Source organism: Globicephala melas, chromosome 3 (genome assembly GCF_963455315.2).
Source record: "Globicephala melas chromosome 3, mGloMel1.2, whole genome shotgun sequence".
NCBI lineage: Eukaryota > Metazoa > Chordata > Mammalia > Artiodactyla > Delphinidae > Globicephala > Globicephala melas.
The window spans coordinates 4,166,375-4,180,312 of record NC_083316.1 but is presented as its reverse complement, the minus strand read 5'-3'; the positions used below and the strand labels follow the sequence as shown (position 1 = coordinate 4,180,312).

Genomic DNA, 13,938 nt, shown 5'->3' with positions numbered 1-13,938 from the left:
AGCCTTTCTTTATCCATCCTCCTATATTCAATCTTTCTGCTTCATTTGATTTTAAATGTATTTCCTTTGAACAAATCAGAGATGGAGATCATACATGAAAATCATGCTCTACAGCTGGGAGGCTTTTCTAATATAAATATTGTATCAGTGTCCTGCTCTGGGAAGTTTCTTTCTATAGAATTTCTTGATCACATTTTCTCCTTACAGCTCTGTTCTCCCGTCTGAGAAGTCCTAGATGACTACTACAACACCTGGCTCTATGCTCCAGAGTCTTAGGTTTTCCCTAATACCTTTTATTTCCTTATCTTTTTACACCACATTCTCACAGATGTCCACAATTAAATCTCTTGGTTCATTATAGCAATCTTCTATTTGTCCACTCAACAATCCAGTCTTTCGAGTGGGTTTATTTCTACAACGTATTTTTAATATTTGAGAACCCCAACTCAGATTTCACATCAGCAGCCTACGGACAGGTTCTTAGATGTTCTCTAAGGACTCTATTTCAATTGTTATCATTTTCTTCTTGTTCATGATTTAACACCGTTTCCTCAGGGACTAGTTTCTCTTGAGCTCGGTGCCTTTCTTCCGTCACTGCTTTTTCTCAGTGACGTCTCTCACAGCCAGAGTACATTTCTACGGCCTCCATTTTTAGTCCTATTCCTCTGGCAATCAATGCAGGTCCTCATCTCATGAACCCACAGGACCCTGTCTTCAGAAGGAGGAAGCAGAGTGAATACGGTTGTGAGGACTTACATGGCATATATACAAATATCTCATTTTCTGGGAACAGGAGGGGCTGTCCTTCAAAGCAGCCATAAGTAACCCAATTTTCTGACATCCACACCCACTCTGGGTCTTCCCATGTCCTAACAAACACTTCAGAGAACTGAACTTTGGGCCACAGCCTGTGGACCATTGCCAGGAACAGTCTCAAAGCCAGAAGGCCACAGGCTTCTCGCCCCTTCGCTGGCCACCTGGCGACTGCCAATGCACTGCCCCTTCTCCCGTGCCCGCTCCTCTGATGTAGGGAAGCACACACTTCTGTGGTGAAAACCTGCTTTTTGAGGGCTGCCGCTTTTCTCTGTAATTTGGGGTTTCATCACCAACTGACACCATCTGCTTTACACCTCCCTCATTAATTTCTAGCACGTTTTAACTATCCTTTTCTTTTTTTCTTAATCTTCTGCCATTTTCATTGGAATTTGAAAGGAAGGCAGACCAACAAAACCCCCAGGCAGTCTTCTCAAAAGTGAAGCCGACCCAGTGCTCTTTCTGCCTAATTTGTAAGGTTTTTCAGAAGTCAGGTATGAACAAAGAAAAGTGTTAAAGATTTACTTAAGAATTAGGTATTAAACCCATTAAGGTCCACAGCTAAATAATCAGCAGATTCCTAAAGACTTCATTTATTTACTTGTTTGGAAAAAATAAACAGTATCCCTTCCCTTACAGTGAGGATAGATTAAAAAAAAAATTATTTGAGAAAGTAACTAGTTCTTTGAAGTTAGAGAATGTATGGCTAGAGAGCAACTATGGAAGGGGGTGAGGGATGTGTTTTAAATAGTGAGGCCTGAGAACAGCAGAATCCTAAAAGAAAGAAGGTTAAAGTCCACAGCTGACTGTTACCTGGGAAAGCCCAGTGCTGCCGAGTCCGGCTTCTCTCAGCAGCACCTATTACTCAAAGTCCCACTTTCCACACCTCAGAAGAGTAGGAAGAAAGGTCAAAAGCACATGGAATTATGCATCAGTGATAGTGATAAACAGACTCAGGGCCCGGGCAACTGCAAAGTATCAACTGTTAGTCTTAAGCCTTGATCTATGGATTTAAAAAAAAAAAATTAAAGGAAGGAAAAAAAGGTAAAGGAGACTTCTGAAGAGACACTACATACTTGCACAAAACAGTGTAAGTGGTTTTAATAATTTCCATTTGGAGAAAACATGAGTGACATGAAAATACCATTATTTACTTATTTGCCTTTTTAAATGTATCTCTACCAAAACAGTAGAAGATAGGCAGAGAAGAAATTCATAATCTCTTTTTTACAACTAGGAATGAAAACACAAAGAAGGGAAGTCAATGGTCAAGGGTCAAACAGTAAGTAGAAAAACTGACATGAAACTCCAGCATCCCCACTTCTCATGTTACACCTCCTCATCCATGAGGTAGCAGGCTCAGTGCTGCAACGTGCCGGGGACGCTGGGGACGTCCCTGTCCTGTGAGCACCACTGCACTCCTCTGTGTAACTTCCGGCCTTCCGTAAACCCTTCTGTCTTCCAACAATACACTGCAGGGCTTTGACTCCACAGTTTCCCTGCCTGACTTTAACCATTTTTATATATTTGGCACCTATGAAATCTAATACATTAACTTGATAAATTATAATCTAATGAGGAAAACATACTCATTTATTGAAAAGTGTGGAAAGTATAGCTCTCCCAGTTTTCTTTCCCAAGGAATACTGCTTTTCGACTCTTTCATTCACTATATTATTTTATCAGACAGCAAGGTGGTAACATACACAGATCTAATGAAGACAGGAAATAGGAGATGGCTTCTTCTAACAAAAAACATGTACAAGCCCAGGAATTCCCACAATTATAGGTAAGAGTAACAAGCAACCTCCCAAACCACTAAAAGAAATGCAAAGAGATTGAAACTAAATTTGCAGTATACTTACTTTTATCGATGCTTCCATAAGAATCACTTGAAATTTGTGTTCCAATATGTCTCAACTCTAAAATGTGGGGAAAAAACAGTTAGAAAAGAATACTGTATGTCAAAATAGAATTCTTAAGTAAGCATTAACTGAATACTCACCCTTTTCATTTTTCTGTTTAGAAAATTCATCAAGCTTTTCCTGTGAAAACAAAACACGAGCAGTGTTTGCAGTGGATAAAGGAGTGCTAGTTCTAGACGGGATGTAAGAGGGGGCGACCCAGGGGCACTGCTGACTGCCCTCAGCTGGGGGCCTCACATGTGACTCCTCATGACGAGGACCCACGGGGCTTACAGAGGACCCAAGGAGTCCCGGAGGGAAGATCTGAACATGTGTGGGCACTGCTGTTATCTATTACCTGTGTCTTCCTAAATTCCTTCTCAAGTATTTTCTTTTCATTCCTTAGTTGCTTGAAGTCCTGAGTTTGCTTGACAGCAGCCTCTTTATTTAAAGAGTGCAGTGAAGTAAGAGAGAAAAGTAATTTACCACATTTATAATTACCATTAATGAAGTTCTCAAAATAAACTACTGAGAGCTTTCCTCATTTCTTAAAATTTGAAACAAATTCTGTAAAAAGTTACTGTTCTTTCAGTATTCTATCAGAATCAGGGATAAATGCAGGAACACTTTTGTTTAAACTATTATCTACAAAACTGAAGAATTGGCATATAGGCCCTAAGACTCCTTTCCAATCCTGAAACAAGCCAACCCCGACCCTTTAGTCAGGCAACAAGCCAACGTACAAGATCTTTAGAGGGAGAGGCTGTGGTCCCCTTGTTCTTCAACAATCAGGAACATTCAAGTTTTAGAGATTTAGAACTGTGATTTTATCAAGCACTAGTTAAGACCATTTTCTTCATTTGGGGGAAGGGACAATCTTCTCAATGTTTACTATATTTTTACTCCTTCCTGCCTGGAGTTCCCTTGCATCAAGCCAACTCATTCTAAGTCCCTATATCTTTACATAGATCTACTTTTAAGGTATTTTTATAGCTCTCCTGTGGATCTAGAGCAAATTCTTAACTCGAGTTTTTGGTTCTGAATGGTTCAAATATACTATTAAGAACCTGAGCAGTATTGACTTTATCTGAATATGTTCATATACAATTGCTATGAAAAGTAAAATCCTATAAACACCACAGTAACAATCCTCTCCTGATTCCTCTAACAAACTTGAGTATTTCTTTACCTGATTATTAGCCCTGTCACTTACTAGAAAAATATTTTTGTCACATGGGAAATACACTTTCGCTTCAAAGGAAGTTTGCTGTAAAAGCTTCATATAGTCTCACAGGCATTTTAGATCCCTTTAAAATTTTTCCTTAAATAGACATTATCTCCACACAGTAGCAATAGAAGGTAATACTGAGAAAGAACACAGTGATGTTGTACTTACTGCCACACTCAATGTTTGTGCAACAACCAAATCAGAGGAAAACTTGTTAGCAAAACATTTAGAACCTAAGTCTGAAAAATTGGGCTCAATTAAGGCAAGTTAATGACTGGAAATATATTCAGCAACTTCTATTCAAATTCTCACTTCACACTCGAAATGAAAATAAACTGTTCTTCGACAGACTTGCGGTTGCCAATGGGGGCTGGGGGAGGGATGGAGTGGGAGTTTGGGGTTAACAGATGCAAACTATCATACACAGACTGGATACCAACAAAGTGCTACTGTCTAGCACAGGGAAACCATTCAATATCCTGTAGTAAACCATAATGGAAAAGAATATTAAAAAAAAGAATGTTTATATATGTATAACTGAATCACTCTGTACAGCAGAAATTAACTCAACATTGTAAATCAACTATACTTCAATTAAAAAAAAAAAAACCCATTCTCTGAAGCAGAGGACTACGGGAGTGATGACAGGGCAAAGAGCAGGTCCGTGAGCCCCACAGCTACGAGGGCAGCCCCAGCCCACACTGGAGAGAAAGGAGGAGGGGATCAGGGATGGGCTGGCAGGTCACACTTGTCTCTACCTGATGTTATTTCCACGTCACAACCACCCAATAAGGAGGAGAAAACAGAAGAAAAAAATCTCGGATTCAATTCCTAAAAGGGCTCTTAGCTGCCACAGGAGGGCTGAGCAGACTCTCGTGTGGCCCTCTGCCTGCTCAGTGTAGACAGAAGGCCCTGAGCAAACGTGGGGTGCCGGGGGCAGGGGGGTGGTGGGCAGGGACACAGTGGAAATTCCCAGTGTAGGGAATCTCACAGAAATCTCTCCATCATGAGTGTGTCACAACCATCCAAATACATCGAGTTTCTCAGTACTAAAAGTAGTATCCTTTTCTACTAACCATTTATTTCGTTAGTAAAAAATGAGAGGGCCCCATGAGATTCAACTTTCAAAATTTAAGTCCGTTTCTTGATCGCTGCTTTTTACAGTAAAAGTATGGGCTGTTATTATTTTGAGTGAACACTTCAAGGATATGCCACATTCCATTTCCATGTCTATCCAGTAACTGAGAGAAGTACAGTATTCAACCTTCTTCCTAACGGTACCCTTAATACACTCATCCAGGGATGCACCATCAAAAACAGGACTCAACTACTTGACCAAGTACTACAGCCTTGTACAGTTACCAATCATTCACACAAAGACAATGACTTCCATTAGCTGGACGACAAGAGTGCTAATTACCTTCCAGCTTCTTCACCTTGGCTTCTAGTTTCTTCTTCCTGATAATTGTATAAATTAAAATGGTTAAAAAAAAGTAACTTCACAATTTGTGATATACATGATTTTTTAAATTATTGAGATTTACATAATAAAGAAAATGTTAGTCACAACAAATATAACACATCAATCATTAAAAATACCAGCAACTGTTTTGAAGGTAAACTTCAGAAAGAACAGTATGCTATTTAGTGTGTAATATATGTAAGATGGATTTTTAAAACTCTGCATTTTTGCGGCATATCGTGCCTGTGTGGCTCATCTCTGAGCCAAGCTGACGCGTCCAGGTGGCATCCTGGCCTCAGTCCAGCACCTGACTAGGTGCGGTTGCTTTCAGGAGCACAGGCAGGCAAGGGCCGTACCACCATCTTACAGGAGGCAGTGGCCAGAAAACTGCACTTGTTTTAGGATAGACTTCTGAGGCAGAGAAGGTAGGAAACCCTCTGAGAAAGTCTCTGAATTACTGTGACATCACATCTACATTAAACTACTGTATGTGTAGCTCACGAGTTTTGTAAACAATGTGAATATAGTATTAAACTTCAAAACAATCAACTGACTTCTCTGGAAGAGCCCCTTTCATTAATGGAACACAGACACCCATTCGAGATGATATCTATTAAAGGAATGGTACAAAGAAGTGAGACGATAATCATGTTTTCTCTATGAAAACAAAATACAGACATAAAAGCATGTATGCATATAGACATAAAAACTTTTATGGAGTTCTTTGTGCAGGCCTTTAACATAAGATGGCTTATTTACTCCTATTAATCCTTCAACATAGGTATAATTTCCATTTTACAGATATGGAAACCAAGGTTGTGAGACTAGTTCAAGATCACCCAGTTAATTATGGTCAACATACCCAAAGACAGAGAAAAGAGAAACACTACTGATTTAAGCATTAAACATTTTCAAAGTTGAAAACACTATTTCCACAGTTAATTTCAGAAATACTTACTGAGCATCAGTTTTCAAGCATTCTTCTTTCACACGAGCATATTCCTGATGAGTATCCTGATACAACTTCAGAGAACTCTAAAAAGGAAATAAATGTGTGTGTGTGTGTCTGTGTGTGTGTGTGTATATATATATATATACACACACATATATGTATATCTCAACAATTTGAAAGTCATTGACCACCAGTGACAAGGATTTTGACCCTGATAAGCTAAATTATTATCACTTAATAGTATGAAATTAACCAAATGAATACATATGATTAGGCAGGAAACCAAAGTACAATTCATTGAACATTTTAACAGATATAACCAGATCCTAAACAGAGGTAATATGATAAAACAGTCTAATCAAACAGAGCTATAAAACTTAAAATATACTAATTTTAAAATAACCCCAAATCTTCATAATATCGAATAGCTAATATTTTTGTTGCAGCCAATTAAAATTCAACAAAACCTAAAGAAATTTTAGAGGTAATAAATATAAGCTATTATTACTACTATGCAAAAATATAAAATAAAACATTATACTTAATGATAATTGGGGAAAATATGTTAACACCAATCAATATGTATACCCTATGGACACTATGGAATGGGAAAGAAACATACTGAGCCTGATAACACAGTACAATATAATGTGTATAGCTCTTCGGCCGCCAAAGCTCTGAGAGACGGGCTTTATGACCCTTTTTACAGATGAGGGGTCTGAGGATCCAGACACTGAGTAATTCTTTGAACGTCACAGTGAAAGAGTGACTATTTAGGTTTATTATTCAGCTGTGATTCCAGTGTTCATGTTTCCTCTCAGGTATGGCTGATGACATTACTTTGTAGTCAGAGGTAGACAAAATTCAACATCTTGATTGTTTCTGTTTAATTTTCACCGCATAGTTAAATATATAATAATTTCTATAGAAATAGGAAAATCGACCACTGTTTGAGTATGTAAACCTCAGAGAGGTGCATGGCATCCTAAAATGAAACAATCTGAAGACTGGGAGGCACAAATACTATCAGACCGAGGAGCCAGCAATCATTCTGGCTTGGCTACGACTTGCCTAATGCTAACCACCTAACTTCACTGGCTTCAGAGTTTATTTTAATTTGTAAAAGGCATGAATTCTCTTCTAAGGCTCCAATAAAACAAAATTTATATTAAAAATAAGTTTATAGCATCTAAAATAGTTTTACTTAGTGCAACTGGGTTTTGAAATGGAAAACATACTTTCTGTAATTTAAGTTTGAACTTTTGCAGGTTACTTTACACTTACAGCAAGAAAAATGGAAAAGGCAAGCAATGCAGGGCACATAAAGTCATAAAAATTCATAGCTAAAAAGGTTCCTCTACTGAACCTCTCAAAAAGCATAAGCAACTAATACAGCATTACATTAATTACTAATAATTACTGTAAGGACCAAGCCGTCAATCTACTAATTCCATGTTCTCTAAGTATAGCAATACACTTAGAGTCTTGACTATCATTTATGTCCTTTGTTAAGGCATAAAATGTCCCCTTATCCCAATTATAGTAAATAAGTAGATCTTAATTTACTGACGACAACCTTCTGTAGGAAAATTACTTTAGGTACCTTTTTCTCTTCTAACTCTGCTTTTAAAGATCCCAGTTCTTCCTGACACTTCTGCAGAGGAGAAATTTTTTGAAGCATCTGTTCCACTTGGTGATGCAGAGTAATATTCTCTCTAAAAATGGACAATGCATTAACGTTATTATGCAAAAGTATCTACAGTGAATTATTAAATGTATCTACTGGTTTCAATTTTATTTCTACCTAAAAACAAAGAATCTCTCTCTTTAAATGCATTCTATTTGTACCAAAATGACTATGTATCACTTTTTATTTCTGACATGAGTCTATTTCTAATAAAAGTACGTCCAAAACCATATGAGAAGCAAGCGCAATAGGCTCTCACTCTGCTGGAGAATACAAGAACCCTTGGGTGATCTGCCAGGTGATCTGGCTCTTCACTCCTGAGTTCATCACCACTGATTTCAATTCAATGATAGGCAACTGTGTGGTCATTTTATAACCATATTTTGCCTTCTTCTAATTGACAAATGTAATCAGAGTATAAAACATTACTAAATTCTAAGTAAGACTACTTTAAATTGATCAAAATATACAGGATAAACAACCACTTTAAATTATCCAATTCACAGAGACAACAATAACTGATAGCAATAAACTTCATCTCAGTGGCCACAAGATCTGTAAAATTTACTGAAAAATCAAACACTGGGCTGTAATTTAAGACCTCGGTAAGAAATTCATTTGGACAATTTAATAGTAAGGAAAATGTGAATCTTCTTTTATTATAAGCATCAAAGAAACAGTCTACATAATGGGTCAATTCTATGTGGCACTTTGTTGAATCTGTGTAAAAATCTAGTCCGATAAGTGTCTACCCCAAATAGACTAGGAAAACAGGTAGCTAGCTTACCTTCTTGCAAACTGCAGCTGTAAAACTTGTTAAAGAAAACTGTGACAATTTTATCTACTGACAATAAAACAATTTCATCTTGTCTGAAGATAAAACTCACCTTAAAACTCCAATAATCTGTGTTCAGTATACATACAGGCAAAATCATAATTCTTAAAAAACAACAAAGTTCCATCTACAACATATGATAAAGCTTTTTACTGAGTTACTCCTATTAATCATAACATGTGCCATAAGTCAAAATATGTACTTCTATAAATTAAAAAAGATTCTTGATTAACTATACGATTAATATTAAATTCCAAGAATAAAGACAATGCAATAAGCAACTAACGAAAACTACCTTGAATCCTGTATGTATCAGAATACCCAAACATCCTGTCCTTCTTTTCTCAGAGTCCAGAGCTCAACTCCAGCAAATAAGAGTTACATACTTACTAAAACCACGTATATATGTGTGTATGTATATATTTAATGAATATAAATATTGAATGAATTAAATATATATATATGTATGTATTTAACGAGCAATGAGAAAAGAAATACAGGGAGAACATAAAATCTGGAAAACCTTTCACTTTTTCAGTCTGCGCAATTTGGTAACTTCATTTCCCATCATGCTGCCAGTAAAATGTTCTAAGACAGCGAAAAGTCATTCCTTTAAGTTTCACCACCTGTCAAATCCTACTCTCATATCACAATATAGAAATGTCTGTTGGTCACAACACATCTGTACCCTCCTCTATTAGAATGTAGACTTCTGAAGATTAAGGAGTTTCACCCTAAATTACTGCAGTCTTTGCAAGAAAGAAAAATTAAAAAAATATGTGATGAAATAAAATATACTCTCTGCCCTGTACAAAGAGGAACTAATAAACAACAAAACAGTCAGAATTACACAAAAGAGTAAAGAATCGAGTCACACAAGAAGCCATATTAAACCTACAACGTTGGCACCTCAGGTTGTAGAGCAAACAACTGCATACTTGAGGTACAATGAATACATATTGTGAGCAAAAGTCAGATGTGTTTAAAAAAAAAAAATCTGTATTTACCTATAGTTGAGGCTGAAGCAGATAAGCACACTGCAGAAGGGAAATTCAAGAATAATCAAAAAGTTTTATCAATTTTTAATAAATTACCCTAACAATTTTGATTTTTTAAATTTTATAAATTTTAGAAAAGTAAATCAATAATTTCCCTGCTAGCTTACATTTGTAATTACCTCAAAAAGTTCATACCATTTTCTCCAAAAAGGATACAATGAACACATATTTTCCTAATACTGGAATTAACTGCCTATTTCCCTATTTAGCTAATTATAAGTGTTTACAGTAACTGTTTCTGTACAGCTTTCAAAATCAAAGATATTACTCTTGCAATAACATACATTTATAGTTAAACAGACTGATAATTTCAATAAAGCACAAGAGGAGATTTTCAAAGACCTATTTTTTTGAATGTAAAACTTGAGATACTAAAAATAAATCGAAATGCTGTGCCTTGATTTTATTCCTCTAATCACACAAATTAGATACAATGGTACCAACACAAACTAATAACTGGTGATTACACATAACTTTAGGAATGCCAGAAATAATATTGAAACAGGCCTCAGGTTACTGCCAGAGTTGAATAGCAGTTATTTGCTCCAATACTGAAGTTAAGGCTGCGGGTCACACGTATGTGTGTTTACTGCCACAGGAGACACTTAATTCAGGTAAGTATCACCAAAAGATGTGGGAGGAATGATTGTGCACACTACTTCCGCCCTGCCAAGAAAATACAGAGGCCTGCAGGTGCTCTAAACGGCCACTGGACAAAACGGTGACACAGAGACCAAGGGCTGTCCTGGGGATACAAACTTACACTATGATTTGGGATATATTCATTAATTCTCTACAAGTCACAAAACTAATTAACAAAAGTTAATTTTCCTGCATTCTGAATATTCCTACAGTGCACTCCTTATAGAAATCCCAAAATATTCTCATAGCATCATATTCAGCTTCACATTATTCCTAAACCTAAAGAGCACAGGTCATGTCCTCAGTATAAATGAAAAAGACCTACTCTTTAAAAAGCTTACGAAACCTTAAGAAAATCAATGACAAAAACAAAACACATTCTATAACAAGGAGGCCAGCAGCCTTGACCATTAAATGTGTGTTATGAGTAGAAGACAGCTGCTCAACTGCGCTTGTCAGGGGCACTTCCTACTTGGAGCCTGTAAGCACCGCTTTCCAAAGAGTAACTATGAAATTTCTCACATTCCTTTACATTCTTAAAAATTCCAACGAAAAAGCCAGTAAAAGGATATCATCACATTTCTTCTGATATTCTGTCAACAAATTACTGTAACAAAGAAAAGAGTTATGTTACTTTTTCAATCTAGAAAACACACTATGTTAAAATCATGTCTCCAAATGTACAAGGCACCTTTCCTCCTAGGTTTCCTGCAACAAATTTATGTTTAATTAATTAAACATATGCACATACATATCACCTTAAATTCCTTAAAAGCACTGCAATGATACATGAGTTTTTAAGTTAAAATTCCTATGATCTAAATAATATCTTTGCCTACAAATTCTTGTAACTTTCACAGGATTAAAAAAACAATCACACCAGGAAATTTACTACAAAGAAATCCAATGTCCAGTCCTAAAGCTAAGAAGGCTTTAAAGATAGAAAACAGCTTTAAAAAAAATTTCCAGTTTAGCAAAAATCATGTTCTAACCACTGAGCCTTGCTGTAAAGGTCTGAGCACTGGTAACTCCCCAGCGGGCCAGTGGTTAGGACTCTGCGCTCTGGCTGCCGAGGGCCTGGGGCAGGCCCTGAGGAGTTCCATTATAACCCACACCACACAGGCACCGGGTGAGCAACCCCAGTTTCACTCTCAGCCCGAGGGGGTCTAACACCACCACCATCTGCTCCAGCTTGTATGTCAGGTTCACGAAGTTCGGCCAAACAGAGGAAAACATACTCACTCTGTATTAATAATTTTTTGCTTCAGGGTAATTAATGCTTCAACATATTCATTTAAATTCTGAAAGAAAAAAAGCTACAGTTAGCTATTTGCTTTTATAATATAAACTACTTTATTATTTTTTCTGTAACATTATAAAATATAAACATACTGTTCACTATATTATATAAACATGGAAATATGTAAATCTATTATTTATGTTGAGTATAAACCCACAGAGATTCTATGTGACCTTGAGCCCATGCTGCATTTCTCTGAATCTCTTTCTTTACCTGAATGACGTCACTCTAACAGCAAGGCAGTTGTACTGATGCTCTGACTATGTGTGCTTTTTCACTGCGAGAACTCAATAAATATTCATTACTTTAGTTCACTGATTACTACTGACCATCAGTCTACACTTCACATTATTTCCGAAAGGACTTAATCCAAAAATACATGTAAATTATTAAAAACAGCAAAAAAATAAAAATAACATGGGAAAAGCACATAGGAATATTAAAATGGGGTCAAGATTAAGTGAAACTTCTTTTTATAAGGATCTATGTTACACTTTAGGGACAAACTGCAAATGTGGCTCTAAATTACTGCTATCAACTTGACAGAAAAAAAACATTAGTTACACTGTTCAAAATGTTCCTAAAATTTAAAACTGAACAGATTTTCTTTTCTTTAAGTGACTTTTTCCTTTAATGTCTCCTTTTTTCACTGATAAACTTCAGAAATAAGAACTTATTTTTCATTAATTATCCCCAAAACATCTTTTTCTATCTAGGTAATCTAATTTTCAGAATTACAGAACTATTTTCCTTCATGCTAATATATGCATTTTCTTTGCCGTCATACATGTAACATATTTACTAAAATAAAAAAATCTACACATTAAAATATATAAAGTAAAATGTATATGTTATCTCATAATCACAACACCTGTCAAAAATCACTGTTACTTTTTGTATATATTCTTTCAGAACTATCACTATATATTTAAAATACGTCTGGATGTACTCAATTCACCAATTCTCCACTGAAAGCCAGTTAGGTCCTTTTCAGTCTTTACTAACAACAGGCAATGTATTTCCTTGCCCAGTTCTCTGGGAGACACTTCTAGTTTCCCCTAGGATAAAGTCCAAATAGGTTCCCTGCATTAGTGATAGCTAGGAGCTTTGATAATCTCAGAGACATATTTTTCATTTATATTTCTTTATGCGTGATACTGAGAAATCTTCCTTATCTCCTCATCATTTTTCTTTTAGTAAGAAAAACGGACCCTTATATCATTTGCTCATTGGTGTGGTTGCACTTTTCTTATGAGCTGCAATATATGAGGAACAGTAACATCCGGTCCAAAAGTTACAAATATATACATGTGTATGTTTCTCAATTGATCATTAAAATACAACTATATATGAATACAGTAGTTTCAAATATTCACTTAGTTGAATTTGTCATTTTTCTTAAATTTTGGTTTCCTAATATATTTAGAAGGCTCTACCCCACCTAAGATGCTAAATCATAAGGAGTCTTCCACATGTTTTTCTAGTACTTTTATGCCCTTTCTTCCTATTTCTATCTTTATTCTAGAATTGATTCTTGGGTACAGTAGAGACTCTGAACATTATAAATCAAAGGGCAATGAATGGACTATTCAATAACTTTAGTGTATTTGGCTTTCCACATTTTAAAAAAATCTTTCATTATGTAAAAAGTAAATTCTACATGGCAGATTTCTAGGCAGAGGGGGTAAATAATGCATCTGCTTTTACTCCCTCCCTAAAACCAGCTAAAACTGAAGTCAAGGGATTTCTTTTCCCAAAAGGCCAAACCCACAAGGATGAGACGAGGATAAAAGACAAAGGAACACAGGAAAGCTGACTTGAGAATACAGATTTAGCAGACCCAGGAGAGGCGGGCAGGGCGAGGGTGGGGGGCAAACCACTCAATTCTCAGTTTACACTACAAAACTTCAACAAGCACGGAGGGGCTAGGGTCCTCAGGAAGGTTGGACGGGGGTCACTAAGAAGATAACTAGTTGCAAGCTTCCTGGTAAGCATGAACCCTCAAATCCCCACTCTGCTCTGCTACCAGGAAACTGCCCCACCCCCAGCCAGCAGGA

The 13,938-nt window shown here is 36.5% G+C and overlaps 1 protein-coding gene across 1 annotated transcript in view; it reads right to left on the bottom strand.

The window, feature by feature from the left end:
* Window positions 1-13,938, bottom strand: part of ICE1 (interactor of little elongation complex ELL subunit 1) — a 58,775-nt gene that overhangs the window by 33,690 nt on the left and 11,147 nt on the right. Inside the window, exons 2-10 of the mRNA XM_030856541.3 lie at window positions 11,824-11,882; window positions 11,154-11,188; window positions 8,834-8,852; window positions 7,963-8,074; window positions 6,366-6,442; window positions 5,366-5,403; window positions 3,076-3,158; window positions 2,819-2,858; window positions 2,679-2,735 (exon numbers count right to left, since the gene is read on the bottom strand). Of these exons, the coding sequence (XP_030712401.2) occupies window positions 2,679-2,735; window positions 2,819-2,858; window positions 3,076-3,158; window positions 5,366-5,403; window positions 6,366-6,442; window positions 7,963-8,074; window positions 8,834-8,852; window positions 11,154-11,188; window positions 11,824-11,882 (520 nt within the window). The remainder of the gene's footprint in view (window positions 1-2,678; window positions 2,736-2,818; window positions 2,859-3,075; window positions 3,159-5,365; window positions 5,404-6,365; window positions 6,443-7,962; window positions 8,075-8,833; window positions 8,853-11,153; window positions 11,189-11,823; window positions 11,883-13,938) is intronic.